The following is a 20,569-nucleotide window of genomic DNA, read 5'->3' as shown; positions in this document are numbered from 1 at the left end:
CCTCACATCGTACCTCAGACTCTAAAACCACGAACTTGTGTTCAGGTGGCTCGGGTGGTGGCTGATGTGGCCCAGCTGCAGGAAGTCCAGGGCTGTTAGTGAGGCTCTGTCCAGTCACCTGGCCCTCGCAGGCTTCCCCTCCCACCCTGTCAAACACGGCCCAGGAACACAGCGTGAGGAGAACTGGGAGTGCTTGGGAAGTCTCTCCAAGGAAACAGAGTCTTGTGACTTTGTGTCTTGAAAACACAGGCTTGTTCTTGGGATGGGTTTCCGTGCTCCTCCCGGGTGTAGCGGGTAGGAGTGAGTTTGCCTCGGGTTATTCATAACTGCTTGCTGCTGTTATTCAATGAAATGTTTGTGCCTCCGTGGGAAAAACACCTTTTTGCCATGCAGGGCTTGTCCTTGTGACTGTATAAAACCTGAACTTTACCAATGTGCCCTGCGGTAGCCCTCAGAGTATAAAGCGTCTGGGGTTCTGAAGAAAGTTGACTGGTGCGTAAGACTTTAGTCTGCGTAGTTTGTCAGCTCAGCTCTCCCGGGTCCCACCATCTCTAAAGCAGTGACACCATCCCACGCTGATAACCCCTCCCAGTGTCAACCTCAGTTAAGACCCTGACCACCAGCATCCGTGCCCCGACTGTTCCATACCCCATGAGTCCAGTGAAGATCCCGTTACTGAACCCCACATCCACCGCCCCAGGTCTGTATGCTCCGCTTCCATCCAGCTAGAATATGACCCAAATCCCTCCCAACATTCATGCCCAGTGGCCAATCTGGCCATCCACACCCTCCCAGGTAGAGCCCATAGCTCTGCCTCTAGAGCACACTTTAGGGCTCTGTGGTCCCTCCCCTGGCTGTCTCTTCCCTCTGTAATATTTGCTCTTCATTTTGATCAATGCCGTCACCTCCCGGCATGCCATCCTCCCAAGGCTGTCCTCCATACTTAGAATAAAACCCAGTTTCCCCTTAACCTCGATGGCTCCCCAGCTGCCCTGCCCTGCTCACGGATCCCCTTGCATCCTTCCCATCTGCCCACCTCATCTTTCGTAAGCATTGAAGCATTTGCTCCTTTGATTCCCTCCTTCCAAGGCCTCCACGACTCACCCTTTACAGTATCTGTTCCCGGGTAACACATGAGTGAGATCACCCCTGTCCCTTTAATACCCCGTCCCTGAGTGGGCGTGCCCTACCTATCCCACGACAGGAACCCACGATGCCTACCAAATGCTCCTGACACACAGAATATGAACAAACCTGGAGGAGAGTTGCAGGGCGGGGCACGGGGACAGAACTTGGTCAAAGAATGAGAAAGGAATTGGAGTCTCAGCCAGACCCCATTATCTGGCAGAATCTGGCTTCTGGGGGAGAAGCAAGACTCTATCACACAAAAGCCTGGGATGTCTGCACCTCCACTTTTCTAAAGCCCCTCCAGGGCCTACTGGAATCACACATTCATTCATTCATTCATTCATTCATTCATTCACAACTATTTCCAGATCTTGTCAGAGGCACTAGGGACAGGTGGTTGGTAGACCAGAGAGATATAACCCAATCCTCCTGCCTGAGTATCATGGGGAAGGCAGTCCATCAAGGCCTTCTGGTGCCTAGAGCCACCGTCTGAAGCCTCAGTTCCATCCCTGGGCCCTCAGTTTCCTCTCTGTTTACAGTCGCTACCTTGGAGGGATGTGACCATCATGGGAGACAGGCAGAGTATGGCAGGCATTGCCAGGGGTTTCAGAAATGACTGTCGCTGTTTTAGTCCCCATCCCTGGACCCCACAGATGCCCTCTGGAACAGGAAGTGAGCATTCCATAGACCCTGCCTCCAAGGAACTCACAGGGTGCTTTGGAGAACGGAGAATGGCTAGAACAGACCCCATCACCCTCGCCCATGCGCCACAGGGGTGCATCCACTTGCCAGCCCCAATTTACCTACTAGCGTAGAGACTTACACTTGGAGTGCTTAGAGACTTACGCTTGGAGTGCTTGTCGCACAGGGCAGCTGCCCGCATGTCACAGAGCCGCAGGGAGCCCTTGCTGCTGCTGTAGACGAAGAGGTTGCAGTGGTGCGGATGGAACTCGGATGCTGTGATCACCTCTGTGAGGTCCTCCATGTTGGCTGGCTTGATGTCTACGATGTCTGGGTTGGCGAGGTCAAGGAAACAGCGAGCCAGGGCGCCCTGGCTCTCGCCTTCCCATAAGGCCCATGACAAACTCAGCCAGGTCTGCATGACTTCTCTGGTGGTAAGACACCCCAGTCCCTAGGCCCCTGAGCCACAGAGTCACATGGAAGACTGCTGACCAGTGCCTCTTCCCAGTGCCTGTCCCCTGCCCCCACACCCACAGCCTCTTACAGCAGAATGCTCATCAGCTGCCCAGCCCTGCAGTCACCACAGACCTTTCCCAAGAGCCCACCTTCCTCTCAGAGGTCAAGCAGAAGGCTTGCTTAGTGTGCACAGCGGGGCACACGGTAAGCTGTCCCCTACAGGCGTAGATGCTGGATGCTTGTCCTTTAGTTCCTGCTACTTGGGGAGGTCACAGGACTTTTAGAAGGGGGCTCCTAGGGGTGGGCCTTTAGAGTTAACACCTGCTCTTTTTTCTGGCCTTACCCTCGTCTCCTGGGCCACCCTAATACAAGCAGGCTCTGGCACCCTCCCACGGCCATACACTGTCCTCCCTGCCGAGGGTCTCAAACTGTGAGTGAAAATGACCCCTTCCACCCATCAGGGGATGCGGTCCCGGGGACTCAGAAGGTGGTGAGTAGATAGACCCATTGCGTGCTGGGCCATGGGCACTCTTAGTGAATGATGTCACATCTCTGCCCTCCTGTGTCTGGACCATGTGTACAGGTTCGTTACCCCAGCAACGTCTCCCCTTCTCCCGACATTATCGCGACTCTCCAGTGAGGGACCGTTCTCTGATCGGAGGCGGCCCCACACTCGGCTCTGACCTATGCCTTGGAGACCTCAGGACCTGGAATGCAGGGATGCTGGGGTATGGTTTCCCTGGGCTAGGTGGAAACAGAGGAGAGGGTTCTGGGGGTGGAGTCACACCTCTCTGCCTGCAGAGTAGAACGGAATTCTATAGGCTGTGGGCATCCAGCCAGGTACATGGTTGTGGAGCCTAGCGCCAGGTCAGTGCCTGCACTACAGGGCATCCAGCCAGACACATGGTCAATAGAGCCTAAAGAATGGTCAGCACCTTCTGGGCAGGAAAATGGCCTATAGGTTGTGGGTACCCAGCTAAGCACATGGGTACATGGCTCAGGGACTGGCTAATGCCACCACCTGGCTGTTGTCAGGTGCCGATGGGATGGACGTTATTAAGTACTGAGAGGGTCTGCGCATGATGTGCGTCTCTCGTTGCTTCAACAAAAGGCCTGGCAAAAGCGTCTGAAGAGAGGAAGGGCGGGATGAAGCTTGGTGGAGCATGCCTTTAATCCCGGCACTCAGGAGACGGATGCAGGCTCTGATAGTCTGAAGTCAGCTTGGTCTACACAGTGAGTTCCAGGCCATCCAGGGATACATAGTAGGACCCAGTCTCAAAAAGAGAGAGCGGAGGGAAGGGAAGAGAAAGACGGAGGGCAGTCCAGCAGGGCAGGAAGTATGAGAGCAACTAAGACAATGCACGCACAGCCAGGAAGGAGAGGGAGAGGGGTGGGAGAGGGGAGGAGGAGGGGGAGGGGAAGGGGAGGAGAGAGAGAGATTTTGATTGATTGACTCTGACTTTCTCCTTGTCATTCTTTCCAGGACCATAGAGTGATGTCATCTCCATCTAAGATGGGTCCTTAATTAAGCGAATCCTAGATAATCCCTCCCCGACTTGCTCAGGGATCAGTTTCCGAAGTGATTGTAAACCCAGTCAAGCAGACGGTCAGGGTTAATCATCACAAGTTATCCCACTAGATTTTATTGAATCCATCCTAAATCGGGGGCTTGAAGGGCTTACCTGACAAGGGCGTGGCCGTGGGAGGGACCCACAGCACAACGCACCGAACCACCTCTCCTTGCATGCCACGCCAGCGGGGACTTCCAGAACCCCTCAGCTATGACCCCTCGGGGTGGCTTCCGTTTTGAAGATCAGACCGGAAGTTAACCGGGTTACGTGTCAGATCTTAGCGCTCTGGACTACGCTGTCCCACAGAGGAACATCATGCATCCCGCCCCCCAGCCTCAGTTTCCCCATATGTAAAACAGAGGCTTGCTGAGGTTGGAAAGTAGTGGCTCCTTTCAAGGGTTAACCAGGTGGCTGTGAGCTGAGGTGCACCTCTAAGGTTGTGAGCCTCAAGAGACTAGGAAATGTGGACAGCAACACAATTTATAATTAAGAGAGGATGTTGAGGTAACAGTACTGTCTTCCCCAGGTGACCTGGAGTCCAACGCAAGTGCCTTTATTGGATACACAGAGAAGGGTGGTGCAGGGGTTGGGGAGTGGGAGAGAGACACACGCTGACTGACTTAGTGATGGGGACCAGAAGAGATGAGCGTGGAGAGCCAGCCAGCTACAGCTCTGAAAGGCAGGTGGAGCTCTACGCTCTGGCACAACCCAGTCGGGTAAGACAGATGAGACACGGCCAAGCTACTGCAGAGCCGGGCTGGGTTTGGCCCTAGAGTGCCATCAGCGTTTTTTCTCTATCAAGGACACAGGAAACACGAGCCGCATGGACCTCTGCGGCATTGTCACGCTGTAGGGACTTTTATAGACTGTTCATCATTCCTGTGGCCAAGGGCACTGCCTGATCTCCTGAAGGCCAGCTGGAGTCAAGCTATCACCTTGGACTGATGAGCTGTGGGGAGGACAGGCTGTGTGTGTCCCACGGCTTCCATTCACTGAGTCTCAGCGTCAGAAGTGGTGGGGACGGAGGGCCACTTCTTCACAGTGGATTCCCAGCTAACCATTCTCTCCATATGGATTGTGAGATGGAGGAGCGGGCACAGAGAGCAGAGAACTGGTACCAACTCCTATCACATGGGCATTCGTGGAGACAGCAGGAGACACGCTAATAACGACGCAACAATGAACTGAGCCTCCAGACACAGTCATAGCCTGGTCATTAGGCAGCACGGAGCCCATCCCTGAAGAAAATGGGGAGGCTGGGGTGAGCAGGGACACACCCAGAACCACATGTGTGCTGTGGTAGAAGGAGCTGGCTTCCAAACATCTCGGCAGGGCAGGCCTTCCAGCAGCCTTTGTACCCCAAGGAGCCTGACACTGTGTGGCTATGGCTTGTCACTCACCAAAGCAGATGCCAAATGCAAACGGAGGTTTCATGAGAGAGAATGAGGAAGCTCTGGGTTCCACAGACTGCACCAGGCAAAGCATGAGGCTCATCCACATGCCTTCCCAGGAGCCTGCTCTCCAGATCAGAAGATGTTGTCATGGCAACCAAGTAGTGACTAGAGTGAAGCAAGAGGCAGCTCTGCCAGAACCCTGCAGAAAGGCCTCCTGTGTGGAGAGCCCCCAAGGCCTTCCTCACATAGAGACGATCTAAAAAAAAAAGAACTGCTTTCTCTCCGGAAGATGACCTGGCTGCACACGAGCTGGGGACACTCAAAGCTCAGCATGTGAAATGCTAGACACAGCTCCTGGCTGCCACAGCACAATGCTAAAGGTGAGTGGGTGACGCCTCGGGCACCTGGTTTTCAGAGTTCTGGAAGCTAGAAGTCCAAGGACAGGGCCGGAGACCCTCCCCAAGGCCTACGGCTGGTGTTCCCATGAGGTCACCTGCTCTGTTCCTGTGTCCTCACCTAGTCTCTGGTGGCACATTGTGTCAGTACCCTCATAGACCTCTCCAGCCAAGAACGCCGCCACATCAGACCTCTGTGGCTTAGATTTAAGGTAACAGCTTCAGAACTGACTGCAGATCAGCCTTATCCTGAGATCCTGGACAGGGCTTAAACCCAGGAACCGGGATCACGGCACTGTGTTAGCAGAATCTTGAGACCCTGTGCCAGGCATCTGATTGACTTCTGTGAAGCATTTGTAAGTCTGTCCTCTGGATGCTGGCCTGAGATTTCTGTCCCCACTCACCAACTCCTTTGTGCAGTAGACAGCCTACGTGCTGCTCTTGCAAGTCCTGGCAACCGCTTGCCGGCGTCCCCGCACCTAAGCAAATGCCCCACCCTGTTAAATGAAGGAACACGTCGAGCCTCGGGGAACAGCAGAACTGAACCAGGACCCAGGGGTGCAGACTTTTGGCCTCAGCTTCAAACCTTCAGTCCCACTTATTCAGTAAGCCCCGGATGACAGTTCGGAACAGGCACACCTTTGCTTCAGCACAGTGGTACCATGGGGCCGCCACGAGAGGCTTCAGTGTCTCATGAGCTGGTGAGGTTGGTGTATCTAAATGGCAATTGTTACCGTACCCAGTGGCCACTCCACCCTCATCACCTGCCACACAGGCCCATCCCCACTGAACGGCGGAGAGCCGCCAGGGTGGCTCATTGAGTAAGTAGGAGACAGATGCTGACCCAGGTCCTGAGCTAGCCCAACACCACCAGTCCGAGCCCCTTGCAGGTCTGCTCCAGAGATGCCAATGAGAAATGGGCCGTAGACCAACGCTTGCTGTCACACCAGCTTCCGGCACAAGAAACCGCTCGGGGGGAGAAAAAAGTCAATACCATCCTTAAAATCCTTCAGTTGCTAAAAACGCAGCTGAGGTCCCCTGGGCTATCTAATACCTTGACGAAGCAGACAGCTGACCCTAAAGTCGCTGGCACCACGCACCAGCACCTCGAGTGTTGGTGTTGTGAGACATGCGGTGGTTTAAATGAAATGAGTGGGATTGAGGGAAAATGTCCATCGAGGAGCAGAGGCCTGGTGCACCGGCAGGGCTGCTTCTGGGCCTGAGAGGAACTTGGTTTTGCTCATTCTGCCTCCCTGGAAGCTGACATCCACAGGATAAGCAAAAGGAGACTCCAGGTTCCCAGACCCAGGCTTAGGGTATAGGGTTTGAGTCACCTTGGTCTCAGTCAGGAAAGTTGCTGTCCTGGGTCTACAGGCAACCTTCCGCACTCTGAGTCACTTGCTTGCTTTGTATCTAAATGCTCCCAGTAACTCTGCCCTGGGCTGTGGTGCGCCAGGGACATAGGGGAGGCCTTATTCTGGGTTCCAAAACGAGTGTGGGCAGAGGGGAAGTTATAGAAAACCCTGTATAGGCAGAGAACAGAGGAGCTGGGGCCCAAGAAGGGTCCTGCCAGCCCAGGAGGGGCATGGCAAGGACGGGTGGGGGATGAACTGTGGGCAGAGACTTGTGGGACAAGGATTTAAGAGGGGAGTCAGCAGAGAGGGGAGCACACCCCACTGGATCCACAAAGGACAGGCAGGTCTCAGAGCTGGGGGCGGGGACGAGGAAAATGTTACCAAGGATCATAGGCCACCACTGAGGAGCACAGAGCAAGGTCTCAGAAGCTGAAGGGCCACTGAGAACTTTAGGCAGAGGCTAACAAGAGCAAGACAGAAAGGGGCTGCAAGACCCTGGTCCAGATTCTGTCCAGCTCTCAGCACTAGGCGCGCGCGCGCGCACACACACACACACACACACACACACACACACACACAGAGACAGGCCTCTCTTCTGGCCCCGCCCATGCTAGAAGTGAGACTTCTCCAATTACCCAGCTACCATCAGATCCTGGAAACACCTGGGGCCCAGAGGTCCAAGGGAGGCTCAGCTCCAGGGAAGGAGCCCAGAGCTCTGTTCGAGGTGTCCGAATCTCTGAACTGTGGCCTGGGGCACCAGCAGGCCACAGGGAGGCAACAGGGCTCCCTGATTAACCTGTCGGTCAGACAGGAAGCTGTTTCAAGTCTTGGTTCTCCCTAAGCCACTTCCAGGGTCTTCAGCACGTGACACACACCCCTTCCTCCAGTGGACAAGCCAGGCATCTCTTGTTACCAGCATATAAGTCACTTTGACACAATTGGAGCTACACACTAGCTGGACACAGTTCTAGAACAGCCGAGTTAGTCCCCCCTAATCCCCACAGGGCCACTGGTGCACTGACAAACATTCTCCCCCCCCTCACATCTCTCTCTCTCTAGCACAGGTTCCCCCATCAATGATCCCACTCACTGTCACACACACCCTCTGCTCCAGGCCCACAGATTCACCCAGCACAGGCCTGCCTTGGCTTGCCCACCTGCTGCCTATGGCCTACAGCAGAGGTGGATGAAGAAAGTGCTCAGTACACACTTGCCTGTCCCTGAGACCCCAGCACTGGTCGCTAAGCACTCTCGCACATCTGGCCTTTGCATGCCTAGTGCCAGCGTCAAGCATGTCATCTGGTCTGGCACACAGTGGGTGCTTGATAAACACCTACTGGTGAACGCTGCGCTCTTCGACACGGGTGAGCGTAATTCCCATATACCACGTGGGAGGAGGAGCCGGTAACACAGGGAGGAGGCTCACTGTTGGGGTGATCAACTCTCTTTCCCTCTTCACAACTAACTTGTTCTAACGTCCTGTGGCCACCTAGGTCCAGGGACAGTTACAGCACAACCCACGTCAACAAAGCCAACATTTCTTACTGTCTGTTTCCCATCCTAGCTAGGCCCTTCCCTACCCCCCACCCCACTCTCTCCCAGGAAATCCAAGCTTGGCTCCATGACTCAGGTCCCTTACTGAGACTTTCGAGGGACTGGTGACAGTGCCTACCTCACTGAGAGCCCAGCACATGAAACTTCACTTAGCGTAGCTGTCACCCAGTCCACGTAACAGTGACACGGTAGCAGCCTGCCCACCCTGGGTCGGCCCTGACGCTCCCCAGCTCTCTTCAGGCTATGCTCAGTGTCCTGGAAATAGTCCTTTCCTAAGCAGACTGGAGGAGAGGCAGTGCCCAGTCCTTGGCTTATTCTGACACTAGGACCCCATTTCTGCCTGGCTTCTGAAACCCTAGCTTCTGACATGCCGTTGACACTTTACATCTAGAGTGACAACACTGGACCAACACACAGGGATGTCACTAGCTTTCCTGCTCCTTCCTGGTTCCTACGAGAGCGCAAGGTGATGGAGATCACTGCCACTCTAAAGGAAGCACAGGGTGGGATGGATCCCTCAGCCACTGTGTCTTTAGAGTGATCATAAATAGACAATTCGTGATTACACACCCAGCCTCTTTTACACCGTGGATGAGACCGGTTCTTCAGTAAGGGAGCATTTGAGGACAGACACACACACACCCCCTAAGCCAGTGTGCTTATATAACACCCTGAAGCCACTCCCCCCTGCCCCCAGGTCAAGGCCAAGGATACTGAAGCTCCGATCAGTGATGGCCAGATGCCAGAGGTTGATGCGGAGGTCGTCCGCTGACATGTACGTCTCGCAGTCGCTGTTGACGGAGATGGAGTTGATGTGGTAGGTGTGGCCATTGGCAAAGATCCTTCTCGGGCTCACCTCCACCATCAGGTCCATGGGCTTCAGCACAGGCACCTGCAGGGAAGAAGGGGGTCAGAGCCACAAGGGCAAGGGATGGGGAGGGGCACGGGACACAGAACTCAATGGGAGGCTGCAACATTCAAAGCAGGGTATGAAATGAGCAGCCATAGCTGGTAAATGTCCCTCACCCGCCCTGCTCATGAAGAATCCTGCACATGGCTGCTTAACTGTGAGATTTTCAAAGTGTCTCAACCTATCCACGTTGAAGATCCACGCTTGACAGACTGATTCACACTGGATTACTGTGGATATTTAGAGAGCTACACAACAATAACCACATTATCTTGGGCTAATCACTCCCCTTGATAGCCATTGGTTATCCACCTCTCTGACTGACCTAATGTCCCTTTAACCATCAGGTAAAAGCTTGCATGGGTTTATCAGCTTCCACTAAGTGAGGGTTGTTAGAAAATCATCAGACAGCATCTGAGGCCTGTTGAAGACTCCCCTGCTTAGCTAAGGCCTACCCATTGTCCTGATCAATATGCATAGAAAATGCCTTGTTTTATGGCTCCTTAAAAATTCATGTAGCCAGGCTGGAGAGATAGCTCAGCGGTTAAGAGCACCAACTGCTCTTCCGAAGGTCCTGAGTTCAAATCCCAGCAGCCACATGGTATCTCACAACCATCTATAATGAGATCTGACGCCCTCTTCTGGTGTATCTGAAGACAGCTTCAGTGTAGTTAGATATAATAATAAATAAATCTTTTAAAAAAAAAAAATTCGTGAAGCCAGGCTGAAGAGATGGCTGAGCTGTTAAGAGCACTGACTGCTCTTCCAGAGGTCCTGAGTTCAATTCCCAGCATCCACGTGGTAGTTTTGTTAAGAGATCCGATGCCCTCTTCTAGTGTCTGAAGCTAGAGATAGTATACTCACTCACATGCATAAAGTAAGTAAATCTTTAAAAAAAAAGTTTTATGTAGCCACTTCCATATTGGGACATATTAATTTGGACAAGCTGGATCTGTGTTCCCAGGTCATGGTCACTCGTCAGATCTGGTTGGAATAAATGCCTTTTCTTCCCCTTTGGAGGCTGGTGTCGTCAAAGCCCAGTCGGCCCTTGTCACAGCTGGTCCGCCCTACGGTCATCTGCTACATCTCTTGCTCCTGTCTCTCTGGTATCTACCCAGGTCCCACATCCACCCAGGAGTGACAGACAGCCTCCGTGTCATATGACAGACCAGCTCCTCTAGTGCAGATGAAACTCATCTGGGCACTGGCTCATGGAGAGCGAATACAAATGTGCGCACATGTGTGGGCACGTGTGCCCGTGAGTGTGACTGTTCGTGCAGCAGGGGCATGTCCGCCTGACTCTGCTGGGTCCCCTGTGGCTCTCTGTCTGTGTGACTGGAAAAGGGTATCTCTGAACCCCTCCGGGGTCCTCTGTCTGGTCCCTATGTGCGGATATGCCATGGTCAGCCCCTAGCCTCCCCCTTTCTCATGACACAATCACCATCTACCTTGAGGAGCCTGGGTCAGAGAGACAGGAAGTGGGGCTTCTCTGGAGAAGGGAGGAGCATCGTAGCCCAGTCTCCCCTCCCCTTCAGCAACCAAGCTTTCGCTTGTCAGCCTAAGAGCACCATGGCTCTCTTAGCTCCTAATGCCTACTGCAGGGAGGGGCCACAGCCTCTATCTGGATTGGTTACTCCAAGTGAGCACATCTGGTGCTGGCTGCCAAGTGCCACTATGGCATCCCAGCTGTCTGGAGGCCAGGGAAGCTATCTGGAGGCAGCGTCAGCCACCACCCACTCGGCTACAGTAGGAAGAGACTGATGCCATCATCTCGTGACCACTGTAGGACACAGGGATCTTAGTCCCACTTCATAAGGAACATGGACTGGGTGGTGACTCTGGAGCCTGCCATCCTTACATCCAGGTCCCAGCTCCTACTGAGCTCCTCCGATACAACAGAGGGCCTGGCGAGGCTCACAGGAACTACCAGTAGAGTGCCTGAAAGGTATGCACACTCACGCAGGGAGGTGGCAGGGGCAGGACTTGAACTCTGGCCCTATGGCTCAAACACACACACGGACACATCCTCTCCCCCTCCCCTCTCGATTTTATTTGACTTATTTTGTGTGTATGACCATTGTGACTGCAAGCATGCGTGTGCACTATATGTGTGTGCTTGGTACTCAGGAAGGTCAGAAGAGGGCACTCCCTTAGAACCAGAGTTCTAGATAGCTGTAAGCTGCCACGTAGGTGCTGGGAGCTGAACCCAGGTCCTCTGCAAGGACAGCAAGTGCTCTTAATCACTGGGCCATCTCTCTAACCCCTCAGAGCTCTTTCATACACAGCTGGGGGATGCAAATCCTTATGCTTTTTAATTAAGCAGAACAAGAGCCGACTACGACTACGACAACTCTACAGCGCCACCTTCTGGCTTCATTGGACCAAAGAAGATGGAATTCAGTTCCTTCCACCCAGTAGCCCAAGGCTAAGGGTGCACCGAGCTCAACTCAGTAGCTGCAGGGGAAGTGTGGCTGTGCTCCGGGCCTCAGTTTCTCCTTTCTGTAATGGGCATTTTCTGGTTACTGTCCCCCTCAACTGCAGGCACAAAGCCCTTCACAGACACATCCCACACACCACGCCAGTGAGGAAGCATACATGGTTTTTGCTGTGTAATGAGTTCAAACTTCATCTTGGAGGAAATTCTGAAGACATAGGTTGTAAAGGGGACATGAAACAACAGGATATTTTAGGACAGGATGTTTACAGGGGTGAGAGACTACAGGATAGTCTAAGACAGTGATTCTCAACCTGTGGGTCGAGACCCCCTAGGTGGGTCGAACAGTCCTTCCACAGGGGTTGCAGATCAGTTATCCTGCATCTTTTTACATTGCAAATCACAACAGTGGCAAAATTGCCATTATGAAGTAGCAATAAAAATAATCTTATGGCTGGGGTCATCATAAATTTGAGGAAGTGTATTAAAGGGTGGCAGCATTAGGAAGGTTGAGGACCACTGCTCTAAAGGATGGTTGAAACACTCCTTCCACCAGGGAAGCTCCTTTAGGATAATACAGGAACAACTCAAAATAGCTCCAGGAAGTCCCTGAAACTGACCAGATTCACTAAGTCCCTCCCTCTCTGAGACTATGTATGCAGTAATTACTGTAAAGAGTTACTCTCCAACAAGCTGAACTGCTTAGAAAAGGCTCAGACCATCAGCCTAGAAGGAGCGGAGACCAGGGGACTGATCAGTTGCACCTCCCAGAAAAGACTCAGAACGGCTGAGCCACCTGGAGAAGACACTCTTCAACCTGCTGAGCTGGCTGCAGTGAGCTCCTTGTTCCCAGCTTTGGTGGGCTGTCACTCATGCTGGGGTGGGATTTGATGATGCAGCTGTCTTTGAGTCACTTCTGTTGCTGTAAGTAACCCCTCATCCATGTTCCTGTAAGCAACCGCAATATAACTCACTGGTTCACTGTGCCTGACTTGGCAGTGTCTGTACTTTGGTCTTCACCTGTTTCCTATCTGGCATGAGTAGATATTTGTTCAGCACCCCAGGAACAGTGTCACAATGGTGTGACCCTTACCCTGGCTCTAAGAGCCCAAAAGGTCCCATGACTTGGTAGAACGTAATGCTGACTGTCCGTTCACGAAGCTCACCTGCAGTGACGTCACCGTAGACAGGTCTTTCAGCTTCCCCTCCTCATCCTTCAGGTTGTAGCCCTCGGGCCTCTTGTCTCGTTCGGTAATCTTCCATAATTTAATAGTTTTATCTTTAAGGACAGATCAGGGAAGAACAAGGCATCCTATCAACAGCCAGACCAGGAAGAGAATACCCACGCTAGCCAGAGGGACAGTGATGTGTGCCCTGGGGCCACCACCCTGGAAATCACCATCCATGTCCCTCTCCCCCCTCACTGTGCCTTGTGTAGAATACCTCTGCATATGGGCAATCTGTTTCTGCTGCATCTTTTACTCACTGGCAGGGGATGTTACTAGCTCAAAGAGCATGCCCCTTGCAAGGGTCACTACTGACCTCTACACTGGGCATGTACCACTGTCCCTTCCTGAGAAGAAGGTGGCCGCTCTGCCATTCCTAATTCAGTGAGTGGCACTTGCCACCCGGAAGCCAGCTCCGGGAGCCTCTCCCCCTACACCCCCGTATTCCTCCCTTGGATGTCACAGGAGGAAGAATCAGTGGCGATAATCGTACGGCTCATCTTGGTTGTGCCACAGACATTGTTCAAAACACACTGGCTGTTTTATGAAGGATCCTTTAGAATTAATTAAAATTTAAATCCATAAGCAGATAGCCTGCCGTCAGGAGAGGATAGACCTCATATCATTGGTGAAGGCCCTGACAGAACGAAAGCCTATCTCCCTGGGAGGAGGGGGCTCTGCCAGCAGACACCCTCTGGGCTTGAGCTGTGTGCTTCTGGCTTCACAATCACAGGGGTCAGACTCACAGGTCCTCTCCATCTCCACCTCCCCCTGTCTCCTCTCTCGGTTTCTCCCCCACACGCCTGGCTTCTCCAGAGGACCCCGATAACATCGGGGTCAAACACAGTCAAAACCAACAACACTGTGAACGTGGGAAGGAGCTAGAGAGAAAACTGCTTTCAAATGGGGTCCTCAATAGGGGTGCAGCCTTCTGTGAGGACAACGTAGAAATGAGCTGTAAAGCTGGCGTAGATATTTTGAGGGGCTAAAAAGTAGATGGCCCCCATGGCTGGCTTATTTCCAGAGTGGCAGGAAGTGATTTTTAAAGACATGTGTGCATGTGTGGGTACACACACACACACACACACACACACATGTGCACACGCACACAAGCTAAGCATTCTCGTCACAAGCTCCTGGTTCCATGTGACTATCCATCCACCCAACACACACACAGGATAAAGACCCCAGAGTCTAGGTGTGCTGAGCTGAGCTGGGCCTACGGGGGGCCAGATAGATCCTGTCCTGTCGAAGGCTGGCAGAGACACACAGTTAGAATGACAGGTGTCCCGTCACGGGAGGGTCAGCAGGAGGTGAGACATCAGGACAGACTCCAGGAGGCAATATTCAGCGGGTGGAGAGGGGATGCGGAGGGAAGTGACATGTGAGAGACTCTGAGGGCAGGCAGGTGACAAAGACTGGGTCACTCTCAGGAAGCCCTGTAACCCCCTCAGCGGTGGGACTTCCTCAGGGAAGGCACAGGAGACGCCATTTTCCCAGCCTCACTCAGGCTCAACACGGCACTTACTAGTCTCAGAACACTGGGCGGATATCTATTTCCTCACAACCACAGAAGGGAGCTGTGTCGACCCCTGGGCAGTGTGGAAGTCGAGGCTAAGGAAAGCAAGACTATAGACCCCAGTCCACAAAGCTGGCCTGGACCCAAGACTGCCCCGCCAGACTCCTGGCCCTGGCTCATGGGCTCAGAGAAGGAGTAGCAGGTTGGGTGTGGGAACTGCATGGCTACTCCAGGCCAGGAGAGGCTGTGAAGTCTACACCCGATACCTTGGGGTAGCAGGCAAAACTGGCATGTGGCAATAGTTACTGTTCTGAAGCAGAGAGACAAAGGTCAGCTGTCTGTCTATTCGTCACATCATTGGGGACAGCCCCACTTTGGGTGACTTGTGACTCTGGCTATGAGTTCCGTTTGTATCTGGTGGTCCCTAGTTTCTGGCCCTGGTCCCTGGTGTTTGAAATATTCAACCTTGTCTCCACCTTGTAGCTCTCCATGACCATTATTTATGACCAGCCAGGGAAAGCTGAAGAGTGGCCTGGTTGTCACTAAAACCACAGAGAAGTCTGGAAGGCTGAGCGAGTCAGGACAGCCACACCCTCGGGGCCTCACCATTGGTGGACAGCAGCGAGTGCGCGGCGTTCTGCTGCGGGAGCCATTTGATCTTGTTGATTTTTTCCTCTATCTCCAGGCTCTTCAGGTAGTCAAACTCCGGCTCATGGCTCTGGAAGGTGCTGTACACATCATACTCACCCTGGCTGTGAGGTGCGTTCTTACTCTGCGGGGAAACCCAAAGGCAGACTGAGCCACAGGAGTGCCCAGGGAAAAGGGAGGCAGACACGAGAAGGGGGTGAACACATCTTGCGATATGTGTACCATCAGCATCAGCAAAGGAAACTACTGATGCCGTGTACATGTGTGTGCAGGGATGTGTGTGCAAGTGTGTATGTTTCACAGGTGTGTGTGTGTAGGCATGTATACAGAGAGGGTATGGGTATATGCAGGGGTATGTGTGTGCAAGTAGTGGGTATCAAAGTGTGTGTGTGTGTGTGTGTGTGTGTGTGTGTGTGTGTGTGTGTGTGTGTGTGTAGGTATGGTACAGGGAGGGTGTGGGTACATGCAAGGGTATACGTATGCAAGCAGTAGGTGGGAGATTGGAAAGTGTGTGTGTGTGCGCGTGTGCACGGAGATATGTGTGTACGGTTTTGTGTAGGTATGTGTTTGTGCAAGTGTGTATGTACGCAGGGGTATAAATGTGTGCAGGTGTGTATGCATGTGTACCTGGGTGTTTGTGTACATGGGCATGTATATACAGGGTATATGTGGATATGTGCTTGAGTGTATGCATTGTATACAAAGGATATGCAGGTGTGTGCCCAAAGATTTGTGTATGTGGATGAGGGTTTGCAGGTGTATATGCAGGTGTGCATACATGTGTGTGAACATGCACACACAAGGGACAGCCTTAGGTATCATCCTCAGAAACACTGCCCACTCTCTTTGAGGTGGATCAAAGAGGGTCTCATCCATTAGGCTAGCAAGCCGCAGAGATCTAACTGTCTCCACCCTCCCCAAAAGTGGGATCGCAGGCACTCGTATATTCATGTGAGTTCTGGGGAACTAAACTTAGGTCCTCATACTTATGAGACCATGGGTCTCCCCATGTTTCCACAAAGTGACCACCATTCACCCCGCTGAGGTCAGATGCCAATGGCGAGGCTCGCTCTATCCTCATTAGTCAGGTCTTAACCCTGCTTCCCACGGTGGCTCCCACCCCAGTTTGGGCAGCAGAGTTCCTATGAACCCCCTCTTGGTGGAGACCTCCAAAAGCTGAGTGCTGAACCTGCCATAAATACTGGGACCACTTTCCTAGCAGACAAGTCAAGTTTCTATGACAACACGAGATCACAGCTGGGAACGAGAGAAGACGGCCAGCCAAGCACAGCTTCGGGTTTTCTGCTCGTTTTGAAAGTGCCTATTTTTAGGTCCCCGTCTCTGTCTTGTGTTAGGATCTATTTGAAAATCCTTCCACGTTTTTGCCTCCTCTTCCCATGAGCACTAGTCATGAAGAAGGTCAGCAGGACCAGAGGGAGAGACAGACTAACGGAGAAAAACCAGGACCTCTGAGCTCCTTTCTCTCTGCAGCGGGCAGAATGATGGCTGACTCTGGTGTGCCCTGGTGGGACAGTTTGGTCTTGTGACACCTGTGTGCATCAGGCTGTCCCTGGCCTGCCCTTGGTGAGCTATTTTAAGTGCTGCGGTTCTTCAGCTGTCAGATGAAGGGGAACGGCAGCTCTCTGTGTGGTGCGGTGGGGATGAGGGGTCCGTATGAGCTAAGGCAGCAAGGGGACCTCACTCTGGAGGGGTGAAGGCAGCTTCAGCTCCTCGCCCGACCCTGCCACCCTTGAGCCTCTCCCTCTCCCTTCCCGGGCTTCTCATCCCCAACACACTCAGTGACTGAGAGGCCCCTTGCTAGGGTGACAGAACACAGCCCAGAGTCCAGCAGGTTTCCATGGGGCTTGCTGCTGATTGGTCTGTCTGTAAGTGGGTGTGCATCTGTACCCTCAGGGACCAACAAGGAAAACAGAGAAAACAAGGAAACTGTGTGCAACGCTCAGCACGGGGTCTGCATAAAGTGGCACCTCAGGTGAAGGGGCTCGGACCACTTGGTCCTTTAGGGTTTCAGAAATGACCTCCTCCTGTCTCTGGTTGCCCTTATATTCAGAATCCTGCGGCACAGTAACAGGGGAGGGCAGAAGAACAGATTAAGACTGGCTTGAAGCCAGGCGTGGATGCCACATGCCCTTAATCCCAGCATTCCAGAGGCAGAGGCAGGTGGATCCCTCAGTTCGAGGCCAGCCTGGTCTAGAGAGAGGTTCCAGGACAGCCAGGGCTGCACAGAGAAACCCTGACTTGAAAAACAAAACAAAACAGACTGGTTTGAAGAATGGAAGCCGGAGAAAAACCTGCCAGGCGGGCAGAGCTGGATGGGATTGGGGGTCCTGTCTCCTTCCCCAGCAGCAGTTGGGGGCAGGGGGCTCAGCACATAGCTATGAGAGCTATTCCAGTCCACTCACCAGGCCCATCCCCAAATCCCTTGCCCTCCAGCCCCAGGGACCTTGTGACAGAAGGCAGTCAGTATCAGAACTCTAACTGGGCACCTAGGCAAGGCAGGACAAAAGTCCTGCTCAGAGTATGGCCTGCTTCCTGCCGGGGCCACATCCCCCTCACCCACCCCTGCCCCTTCTCCCCACCCCACCTCCGCCTCCAGCCATCTGCCCATCCTCTTCCTGCCCTCCCTCATGACCCCTCCACACACATACCTCTGGTTCCCGCTGGAAGATAACCACCCTGCCACCCTTGTCACCTGTGGCGAGCAGTTCCCCGGTGTGGTTGAACTCGACAGTGGAGATGACGTCAGCTTGAGGAAGCAAGACAGAAGGCATCGGTTAGCCGGCTGTATCATCACACAGGGACATCCGTACATTGCTAGGCTCTGCATACCCCACACCCCGGGGACCCTTGGAGCAGGAGTATGGAGCATGCTGAGGGTCCCCACCCTCCTGCAGGAATGTGTGACTCTTTCCTACACCCTGTCCCTCAGAAAACAACAGGCAGGCTTGACCTCCTTGATCAGCAGGTCACTGGTACAAACCCGACAGTTTGTCCCCAGGGGACAAACTGGGGACTGGGTGGGGTCATGCTGAGGGCCTGGGGCCTGTTGGGCATCAGGGAAGGGAGGCACCATTCCTCCACAGGGGGCTGGATGCCATCAGGGCCTTCTACAGGTCAGGATGGTGCAGCTTTGGAAGGGAGGCAAGGGAAGGCAATTGTCTATGGGGACAGTAGGGTCCAAGGGTCAAGACACAGTGGCTTGCTGGGCATGAAGCCAGGGAAGCCACTGTACTGGGATAGATGAAGAGTGGGTTCAAAGCTGGGGACCACACTAGCTAGCAGACTATCTGCAAACTGGGGACAGAAGGTGGGTGGCATTGCAAGCCACCTGGATGTGCCTGGTCTTCCCTTCTTGAATCAGGCCCTATGTCCACTCCTTATACCTATGGCAGGAAATTAAAACCCAGCCACTCCCTTGCCAGGACAGTGCCTGGTAGTGGTTGGGGTGAACTCCCAGCTCCCTCTTAGAGTCTCACCTCTAGACAGGCCTCTGGGATTTCTCCCAAGCCCTACTCTAGATGGCTGAGCTCAACTTACCCCCCAGAGGCTTTGCTCGTGGGGGTCGCCCCAGTCACTGGAGTGTCTGACCCACTGGTGTGGGCAGGTGCCTGGAGAGAGCCCACAGTGCTAGACCCGGCCTCCAGTCTCAGTATCTGGGAATGAAGGTAACCCCCAGTCTCCTCAGGCTCTGTGAGCCACAGTGAAGACTGGGCTGAACACTCCAGGTGGCCAGCCACAGGGCCAGGCCACACGTGGGAAGGACAGCACCGGGCCTGGCAGAAGAGCTTCTCCTAGACAAGGTTAGAGTTTACCAGCCCTAAACCTGAGGCTGTCCTACCACAGCATTTATTGGAATCCCAGACGGATTTTTATCTTACATTTAAACATACTCCTAATATTGAAAAAGTGGAAGTATTCCTGCCAAAGCATATTTCCAATGCATTCTGAAGCACAGAAAGTTCTAGAATATCAACCCATAAGCCCAAGCAACGACTGTTGGCAGGGCAGGACAGGGCAGGATCTACCCCTGTGAATGGGATTCCTGGTGCTTCTTCACCTTTCTGACCTGGGCTCTGTCAGTACCAAAACCTTTGACCCTGACTATGGTGACAGGAACATCTGTCAAACAGGTCATTGAGGTACCAGTCCTCCATGGGCCCTAGTTAGATCACTAGCAGGCCTCCCTGACTATATTGGACTCTTCAGATAGTCACCAGAGGGATGCCCCTGGACCATGCTCTCTCTCCTCATGCCTCAACCGCCAGCAGTCTCCACACCTGATTTCCTTCTCTGGGTATCGACAATAGCAGATAGCCTTTTCCCATCCCAACAACTGTTCCTCGGCTCAACCCAAGCCCAGTGCTATCACCGTCCTTCAAAGGAAGGCCTGGGCCCCTCCTAAACGCTCTTCTGCATCACTGTGTCCCACAGGCGCAGGAAGTCAATATGGAGAGCCCAGCAACACTACAGCTAACACCATGACACGTCACTTCCTGCCCAGGGCTTCTGAAAAGCTTTGTCCTCCACATTCAGTGCAGTCTGTAACTGTACACACCAGGACCCCAGACCTTCCCTGCTCCTGCCCTGCTCCCTTCCCTGGAACTCACACGTCCCCCACTTGGATGGTAAATCTCTCACCTGTCCTGGACTCTGGGCAGGGTCCTGGGATTTGCTTGGGCCTATGGGACAACAGCTGGCAAGCTTCAAGCAGGGCCAACAAAGGACGGACGAATACACTCAGCTCTACCCTGTCGCCTCTGCTTTTGCCAGCAGAGGGACCTGTCCAGGCCAGGCCACCAGTCTTCACAGAGGCAAGGACGACAGAGCCACTAGCCAAGCCTAGCCTGCAGCAGGCCACCAGTGGACAAGCCCAAACTCGGCCCTTTGCAGATGTGTGACAAACTGTCTGCCAGTGATGGATACCTGCCAGGCTACCCTGCCATCATTCCATGCCTGACTTAGTGTCTCCCCATCCCAGCTGATGTCAGCATCTAGCCTGGACCCTGGGCCTGGGTGCTCCCCCAACATCAGTACAACATAGTCTAGAGATTTTCTTCTCATCTTGGATATGGGCAGCCTGCTCAGTGAACTAGTGTGGCCACCTTGTTGAACCTTTTACCACCGTCTACATCCCATTCCATAGCAGCCTGTTCCCCTTCTCCTGGTCTGGGCTGTATGCTGTGTTCCTTATCTGTATCTGGTAGCTATATACATACTTCAAAGCCACGCTGGTGCCTGTGTCTGGTATAGTATGTGCATCTACTCAACACAAACCTT

General features: G+C 53.4%; 1 protein-coding gene across 2 annotated transcripts in view; it reads right to left on the bottom strand.

Annotated features, from left to right (window-relative positions):
* Positions 1 to 20,569, bottom strand: part of Ppp2r2c (protein phosphatase 2 regulatory subunit Bgamma) — an 83,367-nt gene that overhangs the window by 11,014 nt on the left and 51,784 nt on the right. For both annotated transcript variants that reach the window (XM_029545186.1, XM_021210363.2), the window contains exons 2-6: positions 17,941 to 18,038; positions 15,230 to 15,395; positions 13,045 to 13,157; positions 9,249 to 9,426; positions 1,975 to 2,139 (exon numbers count right to left, since the gene is read on the bottom strand). In XM_029545186.1, the coding sequence (XP_029401046.1) occupies positions 1,975 to 2,139; positions 9,249 to 9,426; positions 13,045 to 13,157; positions 15,230 to 15,395; positions 17,941 to 18,038 (720 nt within the window). The remainder of the gene's footprint in view (positions 1 to 1,974; positions 2,140 to 9,248; positions 9,427 to 13,044; positions 13,158 to 15,229; positions 15,396 to 17,940; positions 18,039 to 20,569) is intronic.

Source organism: Mus pahari, chromosome 13 (assembly GCF_900095145.1).
Source record: "Mus pahari chromosome 13, PAHARI_EIJ_v1.1, whole genome shotgun sequence".
NCBI classification, from domain to species: Eukaryota; Metazoa; Chordata; class Mammalia; order Rodentia; family Muridae; genus Mus; species Mus pahari.
This window is presented reverse-complemented; position numbering and strand designations above follow the sequence as displayed.